At 44.5% G+C, this 25,561-nt stretch overlaps 2 protein-coding genes across 10 annotated transcripts in view; one reads left to right on the top strand and one right to left on the bottom strand.

Annotated features, from left to right (window-relative positions):
* The window catches only part of LOC127599381 (uncharacterized), a 207,536-nt gene that overhangs the window by 67,353 nt on the left and 114,622 nt on the right, over positions 1-25,561 (top strand). The gene's annotated exons all lie outside the window — the stretch shown is intronic.
* The window catches only part of myo9aa (myosin IXAa), a 107,236-nt gene that overhangs the window by 10,360 nt on the left and 71,315 nt on the right, over positions 1-25,561 (bottom strand). For 6 of the 9 annotated variants that reach the window (XM_052062967.1, XM_052062965.1, XM_052062968.1 and 3 more), the window contains 18 exons: positions 24,942-24,986; positions 24,407-24,482; positions 22,935-23,075; positions 22,376-22,415; positions 22,166-22,288; positions 20,467-20,547; positions 20,155-20,265; positions 8,275-8,397; positions 7,128-7,277; positions 6,059-6,369; positions 3,573-5,279; positions 2,691-2,790; positions 2,310-2,516; positions 1,482-1,579; positions 1,233-1,363; positions 879-1,099; positions 447-563; positions 146-334 (listed from right to left, as the gene is read on the bottom strand). In XM_052062967.1, the coding sequence (XP_051918927.1) occupies positions 146-334; positions 447-563; positions 879-1,099; positions 1,233-1,363; positions 1,482-1,579; positions 2,310-2,516; positions 2,691-2,790; positions 3,573-5,279; positions 6,059-6,369; positions 7,128-7,277; positions 8,275-8,397; positions 20,155-20,265; positions 20,467-20,547; positions 22,166-22,288; positions 22,376-22,415; positions 22,935-23,075; positions 24,407-24,482; positions 24,942-24,986 (3,971 nt within the window). The remainder of the gene's footprint in view (positions 1-145; positions 335-446; positions 564-878; positions 1,100-1,232; positions 1,364-1,481; positions 1,580-2,309; positions 2,517-2,690; positions 2,791-3,572; positions 5,280-6,058; positions 6,370-7,127; positions 7,278-8,274; positions 8,398-20,154; positions 20,266-20,466; positions 20,548-22,165; positions 22,289-22,375; positions 22,416-22,934; positions 23,076-24,406; positions 24,483-24,941; positions 24,987-25,561) is intronic. The other 3 variants (XM_052062966.1, XM_052062969.1, XM_052062970.1) reach the window with 2 other exon arrangements.

Below are 25,561 nucleotides of genomic sequence, written 5' to 3' on the forward strand. Positions count from 1 at the left end.
AACAAAAACAGAAATCACAGACATGAGCCTTTTTCTTTCACGTCACTTCCACACCACTTAAAATACTCACAATTAGCCTGCACGGCTAAAATGTACGAGTTCACAATCACAATGAGTGTCCTTCAAAGGTTTGTGATGGCATTACCTTAGGTTGTGTGCTGTCTAGAGGTTTATACTCAGTCATGAACTCATCCAGGAAGACTTTAAAGGTGTTCACCCAAACTTTGACAGGGGACTCTCTCCAGTCCCTCTGCTCCTGCCGCATGGTCTTTTCCAGGATTTGCTCAAACAGAGCGTAGAGATCTTTGTAGCGGATGCTCTTACCATCGTCCATCTGATGTCAAAAGAGCACAGAATTGATCAAGTTGCCATGGAAACAATTATCCGGCCAAAGGTGATTGAATTTTACGGTGCGAACTGTCCGTAATTCCTCTAAGATTCCATACCGCCAGGGCTGTGGAATAGGAGTTGAAGATATTCAAACGGAATTCCTTCAGTGCTTTTTTGAATACGACGTCCACCATGGTGTCCTTCTTGCCGTCCTCTGTGTCCAAGTCGTTGATCTAAGCAAAACATCACGGGCAAACTACTTTTAGGCCAAAATGTCTTCCAGCACAATGGCTTATTATCTATAACACATGCCTTGAAATTCAAAAGAAAGATCAACATGTGACTAATGCTCACGGTGGCTTTAATTTGGGGTTCTTACAAAAACAGCCATCTTATCCTTGAGAATTTTACGAGAGGCATGAGAGCACGAGGCACATAAATATGTGGACAATTGACTGGCAACAGGGCCAAATCCCATTTGGACACTTAAATATCCAAATAATGCAGTAGGTGACCGTCATTGAGAATCGATGCGCATGCGGCCGTACCTTCTTCATGAGGAAGTCATTCATGCTTCTGTAGTCATGGGTGCAGGTGAGGATCTGCAGGCCATCGCTGGGCCACTGAATGGGTTCCGCGGCCACGCTGCTGATCTTTACACTGCGCCGTCGTCTCACCTTGGGAGAAGGTTCCTTGTTCTCTTTCAAGTCTCTGAAGCCACGATCCCATGTCAGGTCAGGACTGCAGCGCGGCGATAGGTTTTCTTCACCTGATAAATGGGACATTGTGATCGCACCGTTTGGAATCTACAAGTGTGGCGAGGTTCCATTCTGTCCACACTCAACCGCTTTTAATGGATTTGACTGAAAAATGAAACAAAGCATCAAACTGATCTTAAAGACCTTCTCTTAGCAATGGCCCAATGTCTCCAGAGTCTCCTTCCAGGGAATCAGTCCCACAAATCAGCTTCTCTTTGGCGATCTTCTTATCGCTGTGCTTGGTCTTGCCCCAGAAACGCATCTTTCCACGAACTCTGCAAAAAATTCCAGAACAAACACCTGCTGATAAAGACTGTGAACCATGCAAAACATTGTTGTTTCAAATGTATAACATGTCATATATACATTTCCAAGATCAGGAAAACAACAAACCTTCCGTCCTGCGAGTTCTTGCGCAAAGATGCCCCTTTTCCCAGATCTCCTGATGACATAACTTTGGGTACATCATTTTTTTCCTCTGAACCTGCAGGCTGAAATTAGAATGTGTGAGAACATATAACAGTTTTGGGCCAAACATGAGATGAAATCGTCCTGAAACGTCGGTCTATATCACGACCTACCAGTAGGTGGCAGCATTACAGTACAGTCACACATCCTTTTCCAGTCTCGTATCGTGCCTATTTATCACCCACAAACAATATAGTACCCAGTTATAACTGACTCCTATAGGAACTCAAGAGAGTTAACAAACTTGGCACCACCCATTTTATACTTGGACAATGTCGAGACAGCTAAAATTGAAATAAGACTACATAGACATGCACGTTTTGCACCAAACATTTCCAACATTAAAGAAAAACTCCATAAACACCTGTGAGAGAAATAAAGGCAAAGTTATGTTAGTAAACCCACATAAAAATTTAGTAGTAGGGCTGGGAAAACACATTTGAGAAATCGCCCTCCTTCAGTCTCTTGCAAATTTAACATTTACGGTTGATACATATCTCTGAAAGTGAGGTTTAGTGAGCCTGTGATTCATAATTCATAACTCATTTCTTCTTCTCGAGGACAGGTTGTGTTTCAATACAACATGTTTTGAGGCATTTAAAAATGTGTCTTCCTCCAAGTCATTTGAATCAAACAGACGTGGAAGCTCAGGACAAAGAAGTGTGAGGTCTCTACGCTGTGGGGGTTAGGAGAAAAGAAGCAGAAGTAAAGAACGTAGCCAAGGCCAGCGATGGCATCGGTGGGACCTGTTACCATGTCGGAGTCACTAAAACAGGAGCCTCCTAGGCCTTCCTCCGTGGAGCTCTGCTTGGAGAGGGGTACAGGGGAATGTAGGGGGCTGGTGGCATCATAGTCATCCTCATCTGAATCGCCCCCAATAGAAAGGATAGGGGCGCGGGTGAGGAAGTCGGAGCGAGTCCGTGACATTCGGGCTTTCTTTTTGTGCCCGACTTTTCCCACCTGGAGTTCACCAGAAGTGATAAGAGCATGTTGAAATAGCAAAGATGATCGAGCCCCGTTGCTCTCGTACCCCTGTTCTTCTAGTTGTGTTCCACCACTTTGGTGTAACACAGAAATAGGACGCCCAAAATACAAGACACACAACAACAAAAACCAAACTATAATTCTGCTTACATCACGTGTTTTTGTTCCTTTCGGCAGTCTTGAAACATATGTCGGCCCCTCTGTGGGTACAGCTTGAGATGTAGCTTTGGCGACGTTAACGCTATCGAATCTGAAGTGAAAATATTGAAGAAGAAAAAAGAAACAAATAGGCATTATGCTAATTTAGCCAACTTTACCTAGATAAAGAAAGATTCAACCAAATGAAATCAAACAAACGTTATATATATATATATATATATTTCATTTATATGTGATGTGTTTTTCAATGTCTTTTCCTAGTCCCTTGGTGCTGTAAATCACCCCCCAAAAGTATCGCTTGAATTTAGGAATCAGTTGGTCATGTATGCACACGCATAATCCAATCAAAGTCAATATTGTTGTATAAAATCTTTCTTCTTGAGTTTGGTTTTCTCAAGATAACCAAAATACAGGGTGTTACCAAAAAAATGCATTTTGGGGGGGGGGGGTGGCTGTGGCATAAAAAAAGAACATGGGGAAGGGTGTCTGTGCAGGGTTACAGTTTGTTTGGCAGGGACTGAACAGCCAATTTGACTTACATTGTCTCACAGGTGGTACGCATATTGAACATTTGTCAGGTTTTGTGCTATAAAGTCTATATTCTTTTAAATATGTATCAAATATGCTTTTGATGCATAAATAATTGATTATTCAACATTAAAAAGATTTAGTGTCATTTTTCTGGGATACTTACTCACTCAGACAAGATGTTTGCCCAAAAGAAATGAAATACATCACCCAAATATTGCAGTCAAAGAGTGAGTAATGCTGAGATTATTATTATTTTTTTTCCAACTGATGAGTTAAGGACTATACCACTGGTTAAAACTCAGCGTTGACCCAAGTAAAGTAGATTATTTTGTTGATACTTACTTCGCAAATGTTACTTTGTCCTTGGGAGAGAAGAAGATTTTTCCCGGCTGGGCTGTCACATTAACCGTGGAGCCCCGACTACGCTGCACTTTCTCGGTGGCTGCTGTCACTCTGGTTGTTCCATCTTTGGACTGCAAAGTGAGTTTGGGTGCCCAGCCCTCCGCAGCAGACTTGCCTTCCTTATGCCTCTCTGTGGGGGCAGGGGCAGGTGGAGGGCGACGTAACTGGGGAATAGCAGCACGACAGGGGACCCCCTCCCTTTGTGGAGAGTGTACCAAAGGGTCAGACGATTCCGACTGGCTTCTTCCGTGAGGAACTATCCCCGCCGTTCCCTCAATGAGCAGAGATCTGGGTCTAGGCGGCTTGCTAGAGGCGGCAGTTCTACCGACATCGTGCTCGCTCTGCCGGCTCTGTTGTATCTTCTGCAGAGCCTCCCCTCTCTGTTTCTCAAACAAGTCTCTCTCGTGCTGAAAAAAGAAAAGGCGCTGACGCTCTAACGCTTCTTTCTGTTGTCTTATCTGCTCCATCATTTCCCTCTCATTCTGTTGTTTCTGATGACGCTGCCTCTCCTCCTTTTCCTCGTTCAGGTGCACCAGCTTCTCCAAGACAACCGGATCAACCTGCGGGAGGCCAGTGGAAGCAGGGCAGGGTGCGTGAGGCGCCGGAGCTGCGACGTGCCCTCGCAGCTTCTTCTGAGACCCCGTGTCGCTGACCTCGCCACAGCGACGGACCAGCTCGCTCAGCTCTTCGCCGAGTGGGCTTTCTTTCTGCATACTGATGACCACCACCACCGGCCTACGTGTTGACTCTCGCCTTTCTTTTAGAGTTTGAATGGTGGGAGCTGTCGAGACGGCAATCTTTGCATTTTGTTCAGGTGCCGTATTTGGATGACTAGGAGTCACAGTGTTGCTTTCATTAGCAGGGACAAAAAAGGTCGGGAGGTAGTTCTCGAGTTTGGACGGATGTGTAGAGTAGCCGGAGGGTTCCGTTTGTTGTTGAAAATGGCTGCCGGCATCTGAAGCCGGCGCCCTGTTGGGTTGCTCTGTCTTTGGGCTTATGGAGAAAGCCTCCAAACTTGGTTCTGACAATGCTCCGAGTGAGCCAATTGGTGAGCAGAGGTCCTCGCTGTCAGTCACCTCCTCTGTTGCTTTGGGAGCATCCTCAATACTCAAGAGTTCAAAGCTGCCTTTGGAGCTCTGACTGTCAGGTGTGCCTTGTGGTGAACACAGAGGAGGGGTGATGGAGGGCACCAGTTCAACAGACCAGCGCCTTTCCTCAGAGGTGGGCGAGCTCTCACCACAGGTCGCGCGGACCTTGAGGAGCTCCAGACTGAATTTGGCTTGCTCCAACTCTCGCATCCTCCGGCTCTCTCGCTTGGCCCGGGTGGCTTTCTGGCTGAGCTCTTCGGCTGCTCTGAGTTTGTCTCGCACGGGCGCTGTGGCTGGAGTGACTGAAAGAGGTGCCTCAGAGTGCCATGTGGGTGAGCTGGCATCTTCTCCTCTCTTTCTTTCCTCTTTGAACTCTCCATCGGTGCCGCCAAGGATGTTGAGGGGCCTTTCCCGATACTCATAGGAGTTGTCCTCCCAAGTGCTGAGGTGCAAACCCATGACTCCCTCAAGGGTCTCATCTTCTGGTGAAACGCTCACCTGTACATTCTGTAGGTGATCCTTCCTCTCCCTGAGCTTCTGTTCGGTCAGTTCTCTGAACCTGATGAGTGAAAGGACATGGAAACAGGTTAAGCTTAACAACAAGTTAAAATGTGATTTTTGCCATCTTAGTTGACATTCTATTTTGAATACAGTTCAATGTAAATCAATTAAACTTCAACTAACTTAAAATGTTTTCACTACACCGTAAAAATCACCCATGTGTTAAATTTCTACAATTTTCACACACTTTAAAGATCAATTATTGAAATGTATGCCAACAATGTTAGTGAGCACAACAAAGCCAGCAAGATGTTTGTTACAAAACCATTTGAGGAGTTTTTTTTTTAACTTAGCATTTATCTTTAATACAAGGGACACTTGTTTCTGTAAACTCTTATTTCTTTGTTGAAAATGCCGGAAAGACAATTTTCATATTAGCAATACTTTGAAAGATATTGTGTTTAATTGGCCAACTAAAAATTGTGATGAAATCTGATGATAACTTTTTTTAAAGTCTAGATTTAGAGGCCGATAACTTTTTTTTTCTTTTAGCGGATCAGCTGATTGCAGGGCTGTCTTGTGTGCTTGCATAAGGGCTCGCTCACACTGAAATTGGTTTGAATGCTGAACATTGACCAAGTAGAATCTAAGACAACTGTGCAGACATTCAATCTACTCTTTCCACCGACTTGCGTTGCAACTATTGTTATGTTCAACTCGATCAAGTTAAAAAGTGTTCGCAACATCGTTGTGATGATCGATCACTACAGACAAATCAGAGTTGGCGTTACATCTACGAAAATGTAATCGGTGTTTCACACCTCTTCCATGTCTTACCGTTGCCGAGCAAGGTGGCCTCGGATTATAGCCTGGAGGTAAACGGCAGCGGCATAGAGACGCAAGTAGGCCTCTTTTGCTCGATGACAGCGCCAGGCCGTCTGAATGACCAGGGCTGCCGTACAGCGTTGACACAGCCACAGTCGCCATGCCCTCTGAAGCACCAGCGCAGCCTCTTTCCACAACCGGAACCTGTGACGCTCCCTGTACCCCCGCCAATGTGTCTGCAGGCACAACGCTGCCTTCCCATGGGCATTCTGGTCAATGTGCACTTCCTCGGCTTCCATGGGTCGGTACAAGTGCCACCATTTCTGTTGGCAAATAAATAACGCTCAATATTATTGCTTTTAAATTTTAATGTCAGTTCTTGTCTTTAAATGGAATGCACTGTTGCTCATGAACTTTTTGGACTTCATTCAATCTGAGTAATTAGCAAATTATGTCATCATTGCACCAGGTCAAAAGGGATTTCCAATGTATCTAAAAAGTAAAACACACAGGGATGTGCCTAAAAAATAAATTATTGAAACTATGGGCAATGGTGTACGTTAACATGGACACCTTACAGAATGGGAAATTGACAGGATGACAAGATGAGGTGGAAAAGCTCAAAAACAAAATGATTTGGGTGGTAATCAAAATCAAAACATTTATTGAATGCGTAGTTTGTCAGAAGACAGCGGCGATAGTGTTAACAGTCACATTATATATTACTGACATTTTACTTACATAATAATACACAATCAACAGATTCCAAACTAAGTCTGTTTCGAAAAAGAAAACTGGTCGCAAAAAAGCTCATGGTACAGTATAATAATGTAAGGAACGTTATCTTGACAATATTTTGAAATAAGTCCTCTTGAAATGTGATTTTATGAATTTCTCATAGCAAAAATTCAGAAGGCAGAGAAAAATTAAACAGGGTGTGGGGGGGGGGCGAAATAATCAATTGGTTTTTTTTCTCCCCAAATATAACCAATTCGCAACTAAAAAAACAAAAAAGAAAATGAATACAGGTGACGTAAAGTTGTCACGAATCCAACCAAAGCAGACGCAGAAGGAAGCATACCTGGATGCAGACTGCCGCCGCTCTCATTCTAAGAAAGTGTTTCCTCTCCAGTTGGGCTCTAAACTGTCGTTGCAGCACAACGATAAGCCTGAGAACCTCACCGTGGAGTTGGGCCTGCAGCTGCTGACGCGCTGCCTCCCGCAGAAACACCTGAGAGGAGGGAGCACCACAGAGTTAGCGTAAGGTAACGAGGGCTTAATAAAGGCAGAGGTTGGAGACTCCCCCTTAGTACTGCAAACAGTCGCCAGCAAGCGCACACACAAACTTCAGATATCTGACACGTGGCCACAAAAATGTCAGGTATGAACTTGTAATTATATAGACAGCCTCCTGAAGACATGGACCCTTATCCATGTTGATGACACACACGCTACCAAATATGGGGCACTGCCTTCATTACATAGTCATGGTAACAGTTGTGATCCCATAATGTCCATATCATTACACTAGCTGGTTCGCCGCCCTCCGGGCGGCTCATCAGCTAGTTCCTGCGGAAGGCTGGTAAAGTGGTGGTTCGCTGCCCTCCGGGCGGCTCATCAGCTAGTTCCTGCGGAAGGCTGGTAAGGTGAGCCTTCGGCCCACAAAAGTGTTGTTGCTTGGTTCAACTTTTTGTTCATCTTCATTGCTTATCGTGAAAATAAAGAGATGTTTAGCTCTACTAAATAAATAACAATTTAATTGCAATGCTTGTGGGTAGACAAAATTTTTTCGCTGAGATGCCCGCGCGATCGTAGTGAGCCACTGCCTGAGCGGCGCAGTGGCGGCGCGCAGGAGTAGGTACGTTTTGAAAAGGGACAGACGGAAGGACAGACCGCGTGCGGGACGACGCGCAATATATGTATAGAAGATGTGCAAAGCATTTTTTTAAATCCATTTTATTTTTCCTAAATCAATGGCAACGTACACACAATATGTACGAATCCTAAAAAGCCGTGCTGTGACAGCATGAGCAATAAATAAATATTGAGTTTCACTGTCCTTGTAGCGTTGTGTCAACATATTTTGCTCGTACTTGAAGCTTCATGTGCCCTTATGAACGACATCCATTGCTTCATACATCTGTGTAATATTATTGGCATATCACAAACAGAGGCTATTGAAGAAGCTGCGTATACGAGAGTGACAGGAGTGGAAGGCCCAACGATACCATTGTCTTGCCGACTTGATACCCATCTGCTTCCAGGTCCAGCTGGTCCAGCCAGTGCTGGATGTCATCTCTGGTGGTGCGGATGCTCTCTGGGAGCAGCACATAGAAGTGATGGACAAAATCCTGTCCAAAGAACAAAGAAAATGATTATTGGTTCACAGATCAGGTTATGTTCTGAGCGTTACATTAAAAAAAATTTTATTGAAAAAAAAATCATTTGAGGATTGTTTGCATAAAACACTTGAACAATTACCAAGTACCAAGTACAACTTTGTCAAATGTGCTATATGTGCATACAGCACAGATGAAATTTCCTCCCTCTTAAACCGACAAGAGGAGCCGCTGCGGGCGCCTGCGCCGCCATCAAAAGAACACTTAACATAAAATGACAAAATAATACAACACGACACATAAAACAATGAATTCTGTGGCCTACGTCACAGACCTAAGTAACAGACATTGACAGCACCTGATAAAGCCCACGCTTGAGCAAGGCCCAAGGCTAAATAAAAGCTGCAAAGGAAGAAGTAATTTCAGGAGAAAGCCTAAGCTGTTCATTTTTGCATCATGGTAGAACTATGCTGAAGCCCACTCTTCAAACTGAGGCCCAATTGTGTGGCTCCAATACACGGCATCCTGAGCTGTTGGGGGTGGATGGGGAAACTGATGCAGTGTTTATACAATTACAAGCATGGGGAGTGTTGCAAAACGGTGAGGACAATGGACACGCTCTGTCCTAAGAAGTCAGGGTACGATCAAATCTGTGAAAATGATATCATGCCACGGATATTTGTCATTAGTGCTGACCGCAGCGCTAAATACGTCTAGGCGAATGTCTGGCAAATGATGGACAGTGAGGCTCAAGATATCTATAGGGGTGTCCGCATGGCAACTTTTACTCCGGTTTGGCACCGCTGCTGCGCCCCCCGAGAGCGTTCACACGTAAAACGTTATACCGGTGATAGCCCCTGCAAATAGCTTAAACCGGAGGAAATGTAACCCTGCTCAGGAGGTGGTTTAAAAATGTACTCCAGCGTAAATGCTAGTTGGGGGGCCAGCACCGATATAAAACGGGACGTGTGAACGCTATAGGGGTAGACTCGCTACGCGTGAGAAGAGTTGATTACCTACGGGTAGAATGCGTTGCTTTTGTGCTCGATTGCACTTCCGTCATCTTTCCTTTTGTAGGAGAATGGACTGTCTCCGAGTTATTGGTGTAGTTTGTTCCTTTGTTGTTTGTTCACAAAGCCCCCATAGAATTCCCCATCTAATTTATTTTGCGATTTCCTCTCCTGATTTGCTTTTCTGAGTATAAGTCATCGTTGATTTACGTTTTCGGGGGCATTCATTGAACGCCACTCAAGCAGAAGGCACAGAGACGGAGAAGCCTGTTGTTGGTTGAGTGAAACAAATTAATAAAGTATATGTTTTAAAAAGAACCAAAACGACAGCTCTCTTTGTTTCAGAGCTGCAACACTTTCTCTCTACCATCCTTTTACGACAGAGGTCACCAAACTACGGCCCGCGGGCCAGATCCAGCCCGCCTCCACATTTGGTCTGGCCCCCCTGAACAATACCAGAGAGTCTTTTGATTTATTTTTCATCTATGTATATTTGTATTTTATCATAAAATTTGGCTTTTGCAATACAATATTCCTTAGTTATGAACTATTTTCATGAACTATTAGCTAGTAACAATTTCATAAACACATATAGCGTGACATTTGTTCCATCCTTCTGTGGTCTGTGCCGTTATCTGGCAACCCCAGAAAAAAAATCCTAAACCCGTCCCTCTCAAAGAGAATGTAATCATGGCGAAAAGGTGAGGTAAGAGAAAAAAAAATATTCGGAATACAGTGAATTTAACCCAAAATGGAGAAACAATTTTTTTCAATGCAAAGAAAAGATTGTCTGTCTCATCTGTCGGTGGCGGTATTCAAAGAATACAATCTGTGGAGACACTATGAATCCCGTCCCCACAACAAGTACGTTTTTTTGCTTGGGCAAATGAGAGCAGACAAACTGTCAACGCTAAAAAGAGGAACATTAGCTCAGCAAAATACATTTGTACGCCGAGCTCAGCTGAACCAGCCATCTGTTCGGGCTAGCTTTCGGTTTGCTCAACTGACAGCAAGCAGCGGTAAGGAGAGGTTGTCAAGAAATGCACGAATGCTGTCGCGGAGGTGCTGTGTCCCGAGAAGAAAGACGTCTTTAATATTGCGAGTGTATCAAAAAAAGTTATTTGATTTTGTGTGGGTTTCTGGGAAACAATACATTTTTGCTGTTACAAACTGACCCCCATCAGAGAAGCGAAAAGTTATGTGGCCATCACAGGAAAAAGTTTGGGGACCACTGTTTTATGGTGTCTTAAAGACCACAGCGCTTGATTTGTCTGGAGAAGTATGAATGATAGTTTTTCGATATGTCACAAAGAAGGCGGGGAAAAGGAAGGACACTTTAAGCATGCGCATGTTTTATTTTTGTATTATTACTATCGTATTGCACCAGTGGCGGATGCTGGTCTGCAAAGGAGGGGAAGCTCAATTTCGGCCTACATCATAGAATGTGTCCGTTTATTTATACATGGATTCTACTCTCCGTTCATTTTCAACAAACTTATCTGTGACCTTGTCATACCAACAAGACATCTTTTCCAGGTACTTAACGAGTGTCCTACAACAACTACAATAAAACCCAACAGAAATGAACGATTAATTTGTCGTTTTCAACAAAGAGAGTGTCACTCAGATGATTAGAAGAAGTCTCCAGTTCAACTCAGAACAGAATGAGAACTGAAAAATGCTCCCACCATGCCTACACCAAAAGATCGGTGATTGGTTCATTTAGCTGTCAATCAAAAGAGATTCAGCCTCAGAGAGATCATCCAATAATCATGCAGAAAAGCTCAGCCCATAAACACCATCTGTCCATAGACTCCCAGAGACGCTGAGTGTCCGATGAGTGAGACAAAAGCGGCATTTATCCAATGACTCGTCTCGTTTCAATGCATTGGGACAACCTACACTGAACTCTCTCGACGCCCAGCGTCCGCGCGGCCGACTCTCAGCGTCCACACAGTGTAAAGCACAGTGAAGCTGGGGGAATGAATGAGAAGAGAGTCACGTCGTAACCAGTAATAAGAAGCTGACTCTGAATAAAGTTGAGCGCGTTGTAGCGCATATTCAGTCCATGACGTGTCCACACAATTGTATGTACAAACATGTATTTGATCACTTATTTTTGGACATTGTATGGGAAGCTCAGCTTCCCTTGCAGTCCGAGAGCAATCGCCTCTGTATTGCACGGCCGCAGAAACTGTTGCGTGAATGCAAATGGGGCTGCACCGCGGTTAACACGGTTCTCTTTAGTAAGCAGCTTTATACGTGTGCACGCTACACCGGTGAATTTACACCGGTCTAAGATATATTGCAACAAAATACATTTGTATTTTAGCAGATGCAGAGATCTCATCGCTGATTATTACAGCAATTTCAGGATGAGGATTTCTTCAGGAGCAATGACATCCAGTTGGCACAAGGTGGAGATCGGCATCATCACAGGGTGTACTATCTCTGTGACACTGTTCTCGCTAGCCATGAACATGCTCACAAAATCTGCTGAGCCAGAGTGCAGAGGGCCCCGCACGAACTCCGGACAACGGCAACCACCCATCAGGGCATTCATGGATGACCTCACAGTCACGACAGAATCAGTCCCAGGCTGCCGGTGGATTCTGAAGGGTCTTGAAAAGCTGGTGGCGTGGGCCCGGATGCGTTTCAAACCCGCCAAATCAAGATCTATGATGCTAAGGAAAGGCAAGGTGGAAAACAAGTTCCGGTTCACCATCTCAGGCACAGCCATTCCATCAATCTCAGAGAAGCCGGTCAAGAGCCTAGGGAAGGTTTTCGACTGCTCTCTGAGAGACACAAAATCTATCCAGTCGACATGCACGGAGTTGGATGGCTGGCTGAAATCAGTGGACAAGTCAGGCCTACCGGGGAAGTTTAAAGCCTGGGTATACCAGCACGGCATTCTTCCCAGGATCCTATGGCCCCTCGTGGTCTACTCCGTCCCCATGTCGACAGTTGAGACCTTAGAGAGGAAGGTCAGCAGCCACCTCCGGAGATGGCTAGGACTTCCAAAGAGCCTGAGCAGCATCGCTCTCTACGGAAACAGCAACAAACTGCAACTGCCCTTCAAATCCTTGGAGGAGGAATTTAAGGTCACCAGAGCCAGAGAAGTGGTTCAATACAGGGACTCAAGAGATCCGAAGGTGGCTAAGGCTGGGATCCAAGTGAGGACTGGCAGGAAATGGAGGGCAGAGGAAGCGGTTGAAGAGGCAGATGCAAGGCTCCGGCACAGGTGCTTGACTGGAGTGGTCACACGAGGTCGAGCTGGGCTAGGATCCTTTCCATCTCCCCAGCTGAACACCAAGGGGAAGGAGGGGCGACGTCTTGTCCAGGACGAGGTGAGAGCAGCAGTGGAGGACACAAGAACCTGCAAGGCTGTGGGAATGAAACAACAGGGTGCTTGGACAAGATGGGAGAACGCAGTTGAGAGGAAAGTGACCTGGGCAGAGCTTTGGAAAGCAGAGCCTCAACGCATTAAATTCCTCATCCAGGCAGTTTATGATGTGCTCCCAAGCCCGTCAAATCTGCACACATGGGGCATAGCAGAGACACCGGCATGCCCACTGTGCTCCAAGCGAGGAACCCTGGAACACATCCTCAGTGGCTGCACAAGGGCACTTGGAGATGGACGGTACAGGTGGAGCAGGGACGTGCGGTCAGGGGAGGCAGGTGAGGCAGTGCCGCACCTCTGAACGCGCATTGCATTGCGCAATCATCACAAACTGGGTTGATACATGCAACTGGCACGTCCTGCTTGCCGTACATCTGCACATCAGCAATATAACATTTGCAGATACATTTATTTGATCTGCTTTTCCTAAGTCTGGCTAATGTTTTTAAACCATTAAAGTTTAATGTTTTTTGGGTGACATATTTAGATTTGCTGATGGGAAATAAAACCGCAGTGAAAAGGCATAGGTTGCGGCAGATCGTTCTCTGCCGCAATTAAGAGGGCGTACGTGAGCAAACAGGTACGTTGCGCTCTTCTTCTGTGCAGAGGCGCCAGGCGAGTCAAGTGCGATCCTTTTTTAAATTTGCTACGTCGGACAGCCAAAATGGAAGAAAAGGATTATATATCGAAGCTTAAAAAACTTCTCAAAACTGGACTTTCAGTCAAAAGTGAACGTGATTAACACAGGTAGACCAACGCCGGAGTGAAAAGGTTTGCTTCAAACTACGGGGCAGCCCGGACAACTTTTCAAACGGAGTGGTAAAGCCGAAAAGAACGGTGATGTGGCTGTCCTTCGAAAACCCGTCTTTACTGTTTTCCCTGCCTTTTGTTCTCAACTTGTCTGGATATTGTGATATGAAAAGCGCAAGGATCGATTTGGCATTGAACGAACAGTGGAGGTTCAACGTTAGCATCCGCAATGCCAAGGTAAGGGAAAACCGAGAGATTGTGAAAGACCTCATTCATGCAACCTGCTTTTTCGCTAAACGGGAGGTGGCATTTCGTGATCACGACGAGAGGGCAAGCTCTTCTAATCGTGGCGATTATGTAGAACTATCACATGCTTTTGATGAGAAAGATGAGAGGTTAGCTAGACATTTGGACTCATCCAGTGTGCTTTCTGGCTTGTCCAATAGAATACAGAACGAAATAATTGAAGCTTTCGGTGATGTGATAATAAATGATCTAAAAAGGGAGCTCAATGCTGCCCCATTTGTTTCCATAGAGTTGGACGAGACTACGAATATCACAAACAAAGCACAGATCTGTTATTTTGCGCTATGTTGCCAAAAGTGAAGTGGACTGTGGAGATGGAAGCATTTTTAGGATTTGATGATGTAAGTGATGATAGGCGAGACCCTGCTGTAGCTGCGTATGTCTTGGAAGTGTTGGAGAAAACAGCTGTGTTAAAAAAACTAGTATCGCAAACCTATGATCCCGATCGCTGGGACAATGATACTCAAATGATGGTCACTGGACATGATCGATGGCTGTCAGAAGCATCGACATGCTTTTTTATGAGGGCATTTTCAGTGAAACTGATGCACTTTTTAGAGTGCTGCAAAACAAAGTCATGGACATTGGATATTGTTGTGCGCGAACCCACGACACCATCGGAGTTGTTGAACGCATGAGACGGGACTTTAACACACCGTATGAGCGATTTGAGCAGAAATGCAGCACACTTGGCCGAAACAACAGTGGAAGAAATCAGTCGGTCAGAGATGAGAGAAAACAAATGTTCGACAAGATTATGGTCAACATCAGTGTTCAGATGAAAGCTAGGTTTGATCATTTTGTGAGCTAGCTTTCCTCGATTTGGTCGACTGTACAAAATTTAATGAGATGTCACAACATTTTGATGACACCAAACTGCAGAGCCTGTCAAAATCTTATAACAAAATAAATTGGTCTAAGAAAAATACAATAGAATATTGTATTTTTACCCATGGGGTCAAATTTTGGATATGAAATAACCAGTAGCCAATTGAATAAGCTACTGTTTTTGGTTGATACATTTGTAAATCTGACACTAAAGGAGTCGGTGCCTCACCAACCATGAATCTCACCGCACGCCACTGAGGTGGAGGCATGATCAAGTCCTTAAGACTATCGCGGAAGCCATTACCGCAGGGCTGGCATGGGCTAAACAGTTCCGCCCCTCCAATAAAACCATCGCCTTTGTCAGAGCTGGGGACAAGCCTACCGCGGCCAGCAGAACATCATCTGCAGGCATCCTGACATCTGCAAGAGACAGGCAGTTTTTGGTGGATCTTGAAAAAAAGCTGAAGTTCCCCAGCCAGTTACCACCCTACGACCTGACATTGTCCTCGTATCGGAGTCCACCAAACAAGCAGTGCTGCTGGAGCTGACAGTGCCGTGGGAAGATCGCTTGGAAGAAGCCTTTGAGAGGAAGCTCTCCAAGTACGCAGGACTGGTCAGCGACTGCCAGCTGGCTGGTTGGAGAGCAAGGTGTTTCCCTGTGGAGGTTGGTTGCAGAGGATTTGCAGCCCGTTCCTTGGCCAGAGCCTACTGTAGTTTAGGCATCGATGGAGAGAGGAAAAGGAGAGCCCTCCGCAATACCACTGAAGCGGCAGAAAGAGCCTCAAGATGGCTGTGGCTCAAAAGAGGAGATCCATGGAGTCATGGTAGCTAGCTAGCTGTCTGGACACAAGCCGGGACTTGATCAACCCCGGCTGGGTCACCTGGAGGAGGGCGTCTGATAGTTGAAAGACCCGAAACGTCCAGTGAATCCAGGAACATCACTGATGATGTGTCCAGACTAGGCATCAGTAGATGTATGTACACAGTGTCCAGCAACGATGTATATGTGTGCCGCGTGAACACCCCTTTAGTAACCTCATCATAAAGCGCACTTTCATGAGTCTCACTCACCTCACCCAACAAAGTTATAGTAATTATGTACATTACACTACCATCCACAAAATTGGGTCCACCTTAGAGGAATCCACGAACAGAACGATATCACATTTAAAGTTCCATTTAATATGGGCCTGTCTAGACGTGTTGTGTATTTAGCGCCCCCAAATGTCTGCGCGCGAGGGTGTCGGCCGTCTCGGGAGGAGGCTCTTTGAATCCATAGAAATCACAGTACCGCAAGAGTGCGAACAGATATAAGATATAAGTTTCTCAACGACAAACTGGACTGGTCTACAAACACGGACACCCTGATTAGGAAAGGACAGAGCCGACTCTTCCTACTCAGGAAACTGAGGTCTTTTGGCGTTCAGGGGTCACTCCTTAAGACGTTCTATAACTCGGTGGTGGCCTCGGCCATCCATTATGGCATTGTCTGCTGGTCAGGCAGCATCTTGGCCCGGGACAGAAAGAGACTGGAGCGACTGGTCAGGAAGGCCAGTTCTGTCCTGGGTTGCTCCCTTGACACTCTGGAGGAGGTGGGCAACAGAAGGATGCTAACTAAGCTAAAAGTTATGATGGCCAGTCCCTCCCACCCCCTCCAGCCCGCCCTGACAGCACTTGTAGCTCCTTCAGCCAGAGACTGTTACACCCGCGCTGCAAGAAGGAGAGATACCGACGCTCGCTCCTACGACTGCTGTCAGGCTGATGAATAAAAAATAACAATCATAATAATAATAATAATTAAATGATGTGAAGGAAAATTGTAAATAGTACTGCGATTTATCCATTTGTGTTCATATTGTATTTAATTGAAAGATGTTTGTTGTTGGTTTTTTTCCCTTTCTCCTTTCTACATACATTCTTGCTGCTGGAGGCTTTAAATTTCCCCATTGTGGGACGAATAAAGGATATCTTATCTTATAAGGAGGTTAGACTCAGTCAACAGTTTAGGAACAAAGTGTTATAGGACATCAAAGGACAGTCTGGGAACTGGTCGTGGTCCAGGCGACCATTTATCATCTGTGAGGTCTGCGACTTGTTTCTTCGTGGGAGACGGCGTTAAAGTATCTGTGGTTCAAAGCTTGACAAAAGCTACCGGTAATCACATCGCCAACCAAGGGGCCGGACTGGGGGTGTGCTATGCAAATATCAGGGGCGGTGTCTTTCTTGTATTTCACAGATGTTAACAATAAAAGACCGATGAGGAGCACTGAGTGTGATCGCGGAGCAACTGCCCGCCGTTCGCTCTGAGAGATCCACTGCCGTCGAACTGCACCAACAACCTTCCCTGAGTCGAGTTGTTCCGTTTAAACTTGTCCGGGTATAACTCTGACACACATCTAATCACATTCAATATACTCAGCTTAGAATTAAATAATCGTCAAACTGTTGTTTCATGATGGTGCACTGCAGTTTAAACTGCTTAACTTTCAATGGCAGTATATCATAATGGAAGGTACATAATTCAAGGCGCCAAGTTGAAAGTTTAAAGACGCCCCTTTGTATACTTTGGTTGCAAGTTGAGTTGATATTTTAAATATTACTGCATTACTCTTAGCTCATCAAGGCACGTTTGCCAGGGAAATTGAAATGCTGCCTTTTTGCTTTAGTTTTTGTAAACCCTGCAGACCCATGACTGTCTGAACCACACCCTGTTGAAAGTCACCAAAATAACCTTTCTTCGCGTTTCTGATGCTCTGATTGAAGTTAGGTGGACCTTATGAAGTGTCCCGTAAATGTCGAGTAGTGTGCAAAATCAGCAAATAGCACACCATATATCTAAAATGCCTTTCTTATCTTATCTTATTCCAAGCCAAAACCTGCTTTACAAACACTGGTGGACCGCAACCAACATAAAGTGATAGCACCGTGAGTGACAGAAGATGTGCATCTTGAAATGAACACACTTCTCGTTGTCTGGATCTGTATTGGGAGCCATTATCGACCTAAGTTCAATAATAATGACAGATTTTCCTATCCTAACTTTGATTGATGACACTTAGCAAACGGTGATTGTTTAGCTACTCAGACAACTGACAGCTCAAACCTCACTAACTACATCTTGACAAGATCTAAAATATTATGATACATTTTACACAGTGGCTCAGGGGCATATTCTCCAACATGCTTAAGTCGGAAAAGGCGCACTGCTGCATATTTTTTTTTCACTTTACAGATTCTCCCATCTACTTGGGTGTGTGAGTTACTCCCCGTCATGAAATGCACACACTCTGGGCGGAGCGACTTTGGAATGAGAGCAGTCCCGGACAAATCTGTCAGTGCACGTACCGGTACTCTCCCATGGACTTAAGCATCTTTTCTCTTCCACACTCCAGAGGATGTACTACGGTGTAGCGCCTCTCAAAGGTGAACTATCATATTGCACGTTGTGAGTCATTTCGCAGTTGCTGACGGCGGAATGACTTGTCACCGGCTGACTCGCGTTGACGAGGTGAAGGGTTGGTGGCGTGGCTCACACCTGGCCCATATACTGTACATACGCTCACCTGACGGCTGCATATGTGAAAATCGACTTCATATCTTATTCATCCATCAAGTGTCCATTCATGAGCACCGTATTCTGATTAAATTGCTTTTATGGATTCATCAAAACGTGAATGGAACAACACATGCTCTTCAAAGTAGCCGGTAGATGAGCCACACACACACACACACACACACACACACACACACACGCACACACACGCACACACACACACACACACACACACACACACACACATCCCTGGCGAGGATCGATTAACTTCCGGATCCACTCGTTTATTTCACATATAAAGTGTGTCAAATCGTCCAAAGGGATCTCGAGGGAATTTATGTCACAGGAAAACGCCATGTTCTGGAAATTAGGGCCATCCTCATTCTTCACCGAATCACACCTCTTTGGTTGTTGAACTTCCAGGTTACGAAATGATGAATTTCCAGGTTACGCACAGTGAGTGTGTCAGAAGCCTCGAAGCCTATTCCTTTCATTTTTACATTTTATGAAGGCTTTGACGCAAATTTACATCCAAAACCACAAAATGGCAAGAGATGAAAGAAAGCTATGAGCCACTAACATGCTGGACTGACATAATTCTCACACAGTTCTATGGCAGAAAGTGAATTGTATTTGAGCGACATCAGCAAAAATATATATATATTTTTTTTTTGAGGGGGCGGGGGGTGTAATCAGACTTCACCACTCGAGACTTGTGGAAAACTGAGTGTCAAATATCTTTCAAGCTTTGGGGGATTTTGAACAGTCAGATTGATGGTACATCTGTGTTCTGGCTAGCACATGCTTGCAGAGAGGGAAAAAAATGTTAATATGATACACAGATGCACCCCGTTTACTGGCTAAACTTTGGCCCGTTGAGGGTTTTCTTTCAGGACAGCAATTCTAAACCACAGATAAGCATCAATTTTCAACATAAACTAGTCACATTGTTCACCACTTAGCTTGTGGAACAGATGAATAATGTTTTCAGCGGCAGGGGAATGGGGTATCGAGTCGTCTTTCTGAATATATACTGTACTCTTTTAAAGCCTCGTTCCCACTGTTGGGTTCAGTTCAGTTTTGCACATTTTTCGGCAATGTAAAGTAGTGTATTAAAATACACCACTGGTCACACTTCCACGCATAGAATCATGGCTTTCACAAAGATTTAACAAGGCTTTAACAAAACACAGCTTGTCCTCTTGAAATAAAACCGCCACAAACCAAGACGAAAGAACACAAAATACTTTACGTCGTTAATTGGATCACATTTCTCTCCGAGTTCAATGGCAGGTCACACCACTATGTCCTCACACTAGTCACAAAAATAAAAAAAATGGCATCCAAGCCACCATTGTACCATGAAAGCGAGACTCGATTTTACTAGGGGTGGTAAAAGTATGACCCACGGGTCACACACAACTGACTCCGCTCTTTAATCAGGCACACAGGAGCATTATTATTATTGTTATTTATTTATTTTTTTATTCAATCATCTCATTCAACAATTGGTGAACTGATTTATTGTAAATAGAACAACAAATCTTTGACGTACACTGGTACATTACACATGAGTTATGATGTGATTGGTTAATTAATTATCAGACTAATTCAACATTATAATTAGAAATCAGACTGAGCAATTATTTTAGTAGAACAATTCATATAAATAAATGTTCATTGGCCTTTCTGTCCAGGCCACACCCTATCTCCGCCCCCAACCCGTTTCTGAACAACTTGACCCAGCAGTCTGTTTTAAAAATATAATGTGGCCCTTGCGTACAAAGGTTTTTCCACTGCTAGGCCATCCCATCCCAAAGCACAAGATAGAGAGCTCGACCAAAGTACCCTACTTTAAAGAGTATTCCTACTTGATAAGGGTTTAAATAACCGAGAGTGAGACAGTGACAGTGATGTGTTACCTTGAAGTTATACTTGACATTGTAGCCTGATTGCCGGATGCGCACAGTCTCCAGCATACCCGTGTAGCGCAGCTGCCTCAGCACCAGGTTGTCATTGAACCGCAAGGGCAGCTGCAAAATGGAAAGTGGAAGTTTGAGGAACGGAAACGCATGGAGAATTACACAAGAGGGAGCAGCAAACGGCGGGGGGCGAAAAGACAACAACAGGAAATGATCAACAGCTCTCGAGTACTTCAAGGGAGATGGACGGAAATGCTTTGGGGAAAAACTAAACAATCAAAGTGTCTGCCCTCCAAGTTGCTCTTGCTTTACCTTCTCAGCATTGGAACGGATGCACTTGACAAAATAAGGCTCAGACTGACCCAGGGTCTCCATTAGCTTATTGAGAGAGGCCTGCAGAATAGGACACATACACAAAACATCGAATGAAACAAACAGACCAAATAAAACCCAGCACGCTTTGCTGCTTCTTTTTGCAGTTGTCGCCAGGTGGGACTTGTCAGTTGTGAATCACCCGCCCCCACATCTCCTAGTTAAACTATTCTTCTTCAAGATAACACTGGTGTAATCATAAACAATGTAAAGACGTGGTTTGTGCCGTATGTGTGTGTGCGCGCGTGAGCTTGTGTCAGCTGCAAGAGGAATTCAGCCTCTGCCTCCTCCATGGGAGATTAAAGCAATCAGTACAGCACAGGATGAGGGAAGTGAAATCATCCACGCATACGGGCCAGCAGCTCTTATTGTACCGCTACCAACAACCATTTCTCGCAAAGAAAACAGAAAATCAGCAAATAGCAGTTTGTTCTTGGTTTTCTTAACTGTTCAGTGGAAACTCTTTCAAGTCAGGATCCCCTGACGTTTTCCAAATGCTAATTCAACCAAATCTTTCCAGTTAGATAAACTCTCAGTTCACACTTAAAAACCCAGAGGTCTATCTCTCATCAGGAAATGCATTACAGGGCATATCTTGTTGAGTATTAGCAAATTCAGTGAAACTTCAGAAGAGTAACCATGTCGAGGATTTTTCCCGTTTCTTCAAGATGAACTAAACACTGTATTCAGTTAGGGCGGCACGGTAGGCTACTGGTTAGCGCCTCCGCCTTGCAGCGCAGAGGTGCGGGTTTCGATTCCGGCAGAGCCCTTCATGTGTGGAGTTTGCATGTTCTCCCCGTGCCTGTGTGGGTTTTCTCCGGGTACTCCGGTTTCCTCCCACATTCCAAAAACATGCGTGGCAGGTTAATGAAACACTCTAAATTGTCCCTAGATGTGAGTGTGAGCGTGAATGGTTGTTCGTCTATGTGAGCCTTGCGAATGGCCGGCAATCAGTTCAGAAAGGGTGTCCCATTGACTCCTGCCCGAAGACAGCTGGGATAAGCTCCAGCATGCCTGCGATCCTCGTGAGGATACGCAAATTTGAAAATGGATGGATGGATTTATTCAGTTAAGACGGTTTACACATTACTTCCAACAGTGGCTGCACGCCGACTAACTATTGATGACAGTTTGGCTCTAGAATAGATTGTTAGAGGTTGTCAAGTCACCATCCTAAACTTAGTTACAATTCCAGTCAATATTTGTTCATGGTGTGACATTCGTAACCTGGAAATGTTGGTTATGTGAACAAAATGCCTCGGTTCTCCTGAACAAATGTTTGAACAAACATGTGGCTATGGAGTGACGATGTTGATGCTGGTGTGCTGCTGCTGCTTCTTTCACTTTCTCCACTGTTGTCACGCTCCGTCGTGAAACTTCTGCTCGATGCATTGAAAGGGAATCCGGGACCGACATGTATGGCTCATTCATCAGGAGGCTAGCGAAAACGCTCCTCAGCACATATGCCTTCTCTGAGATTTTCAGGTGTGTGTGAAAGGCACAATGAACTACCTACACCGACTGACTTTAACTGGCTTGCCCCACATTTGCCAAATTCATAGTGAGGAGAATGAAACATTAGTTTTGCAAAACTGCACTTTAAGCTTCAGCTTTGGGTGTATGTGCGCGTCTGTCTGACCTGGAACTGTGCACTGATACTGGGTGGTTTCTTCTTCTTGTGAAGGTGAAGCAGCGACTTGGTGATGCGGTCATGAAGCGTCAGGTTGCTGAGGTACTTCAGTGACTTGACATTCAATAAGTGCTGCGAGTGGCAATCAAGGCAAAACACCGTCCATGAACATTCCATAACAGCACATATGAAATGGGTCCCAAAAAATGTTCAGCTTACCTTTGGAAGAGCTGGCTTGGCTTTGTAGTTTTTGTTCCTCCTATAAAATCATCAGTGATACAAAGACAATCTGTCAGGTGTCGTCTTTTAAGTTACTTTCATTGAAATCAAGAGGTAAATTTCAGTGTGTTTATAATGCAAAATTCATCCATTTTCGAGACCACTTGTCATCAAAAGGGTGACAGGTCAGCTCGTGTCTATCTCAGCTGACTTTGGGCAAGAGATGGAGGAGACCCTGGATTTGTCGCCAGCCAATCGCAGGGCACATACCGACAAACAACCATTCACACTGAAATTGCCAACTTTGGACAATTTGGAATCTTTCATATCGCTAGCATGCTTGTTTTTGCAATGCTGTAGAAATCCGGAGAAATCCCACACAAGCAGAGAGCAGAAAAACTTGACACAGGCAGGCCAGAGCCGAGAACCTCGAATCTCGGAATGGTGAGGCAGACATGCGTCTGCCGTGTTGCACCAGTTAATGAAAGGGTCCTTAAAATATAGACAGTTTTTTAAAAAAATTCATCCGGTTCATCCCCAAAAAGGAGAGGGCGCTCACATGAGAATGTCATGGGCTCGCTCCAGAAGCTTGCTGCTGGCAGAATTGACAAAGATGCCGTCTTCGTCTGTGGTGGAGCTGCTGGATGACAAGCGGCTCTGTCGACCCACGAGCACGTTCCACATAAGGGCCGGCGAATTTCTATCGTGAAGCACAAACCAAAGTTGTATCACATTTAGCAATTCATTTATTCTTTCTTGGAGTGAATACTTTGAATGCAGTTACTTTGTGTCTCTTTTTACTGGCAATGGAAAGGGCACAACAATTTATCCACAAACCCAGAGCAGTCAACATTGAATGTGATTTGACGACCTGCAAACTAGCAGCCTGCATGTTCATATTAAGACCTGTTGCAGAATTCACAACGGCCCACGTCTCCTATGCAGAAAATGGCGTTTTAGTTCAAAGAATTTGTGTGGTTTCAGCATTCTTTGTAGTATAACTACACACTGCAATATCCCAAAAAGAAGAGCCAAAAATCATCTGATCACCCCTGCCCTAAAATCTTAAAACTAAAATTTTCCCCAGTCGATCATCAGCTTGAAAAGGTAAAAGGTGATGCACAATGCGGCTTTTCTGTTAACTTGTCTATCCCCACGGTCTCTGTGAGGGCCCCTTTAAGCACCGCAGTGTGCACCGCGCAGTCCAATTGACAAGCACCTTGAATGAATATTTACACCTGAATATTTATCCCACCCGAGGGATTTCTCACCAATACATAGCTGTGACTTTACATCAACGAGGAAGCAGCTGCTCAATTAATTTGGACAGAAGAGAGCGTGTGAGTGTGAGAAAAGGAGACCAAAAAGAGTGGGCAGAAGTTGCAAATCAAATTAAGGAGGGATTTAACAGCCCCCCCCCCCCCCCCCCCCCCCGACTGTGTCTAACAAAAGCAGACTTGGGCGGCTTGTACTACCGGTCATGAGCCGTGAACCGCTAATCTGATGGCCCACAGCTAATTAGACAAGTGGTGGTTCAGAGTTTCAGTGGGAGAGTGTGACAGCCGCCACTGGGGGCCAAAGCACGGATAATGGTCTCTTCATCGTAACAGATCACATACCAAAAATAAATAATCCTTCATAAAGGATAGCCCTGTTTGTGAAATATGGAGAAGAATCATATTTATGGAGCCTCTCTCAGTTGTATTGTACCATCTGTATTTTAAATAACCATGAAAATCCACGATGAGGACAAACGTATGTGAACTTAGAAATAAAATGTCGGAGTATTATTGTACATTTTCTTCGTGTTTTCATGGTTTACGTGTTGGGGTTTTTTTTTTTGTTTGTTTGTTTTGCTTTGGGTTCTTTTGTTTTTTTGTTTTTTGTTTTTGGTCAAAAAAAACCTTTCGTGGACAGCGTTTACTACAGTGGACAGCTTACCGTGTTATCAGGTTACATGGTGCATGAAAGCGTGACGATCAGAAACATGCCAAATGCAACAGAAAACATAATTCATGGTCAGATCCTTACCGTGGAGATTTTTCATAGATGGTGTTGCTCCCCTGATGGTCTGACAACGGTGGACGTGGAGTCCTTCTGCTCACACCTGTTCACCAACAGATAGCATTGCGTAAACATCACGCGGCTTTCATTCAAAATCTAAACTCTAAATCATTCGAAAATCAAAAAGAACAAGACTTCGGTGTTATTGCAGTTTATGTTATGGGCCTCTTGAAGGCAAGTGTTTTATTTCAGAAATAAAGGTCTGGGAGGGTTAAAATGAGTTACTCTTGTTAGTGTCAAATTATAGAAGAGGGCGTTTAGTCACAATGCTTTCGTTTTGCTCTTTTATAATGACATACTCAAAGCAGCATTGTGCTCTCAGGTAGTAATATTGTGGCCCAAATGCTAAAAAGTGTGATGGCAGAGCGGCGATAGGCCTGCGGTTTCTAAAGGAAGCTTTGTATTGGTTATAATTGTGATGAGAAATTCAACATCTAAAAGCGTGTTAGCCTAACTAGAAAAGAGATCGATTTATCAAATGGCTTATGGCTGCACTGTATACCGTTTTCAGTCTCATCAATTTGTACAGTTTCACTGTCATCGGGAGCTGCGGGAAAGCACAAAACAAAAAGACAAATGACATTTGAGCATCATGAAAAAAAAAGACCCACAAAAGTGGCATGTGAAAAAAACCCGGGGGTCTACGTGTAAAACACCCACTGTAGGGAAGAACAGAAGCAGCGGGAATACACACGTACACCGACCAACTGAACGAATATAATATGATATCTCTTACAAGAGCTGGATCAAATATTATGGCTGTCATGAAGATAATAACTGACACTGTCATAGACTTATTCAGTGAAGATTTTTTTTTTTGGTGGTTAAAGTTGGCAGTGTTGTAGCACTGTGCAGAACTGTACTGCATAATGACAGTTATGTCTAAATTTGTGGTTATCTCATTTAGTTAAATGACAGAATGAGAAATATGAGACAGCTTATAACTGTGATCGTCTTGATCAATATCGAAAATTACAGGGAGTTGTCGGCCACCGATAAAGTTCTGTTCCTCGAGCAGTAAACCAGAATTTGATCAGAACATGCCCTCGTCCATCGCTAACCTTTGCTCGCCCAGTCGATGCAGCGTAATTCCACGAAACAAACAACTGGCCGCGTTGCCTT

This window comes from Hippocampus zosterae, chromosome 4 (genome assembly GCF_025434085.1).
Source record: "Hippocampus zosterae strain Florida chromosome 4, ASM2543408v3, whole genome shotgun sequence".
Classification (NCBI taxonomy): domain Eukaryota; kingdom Metazoa; phylum Chordata; class Actinopteri; order Syngnathiformes; family Syngnathidae; genus Hippocampus; species Hippocampus zosterae.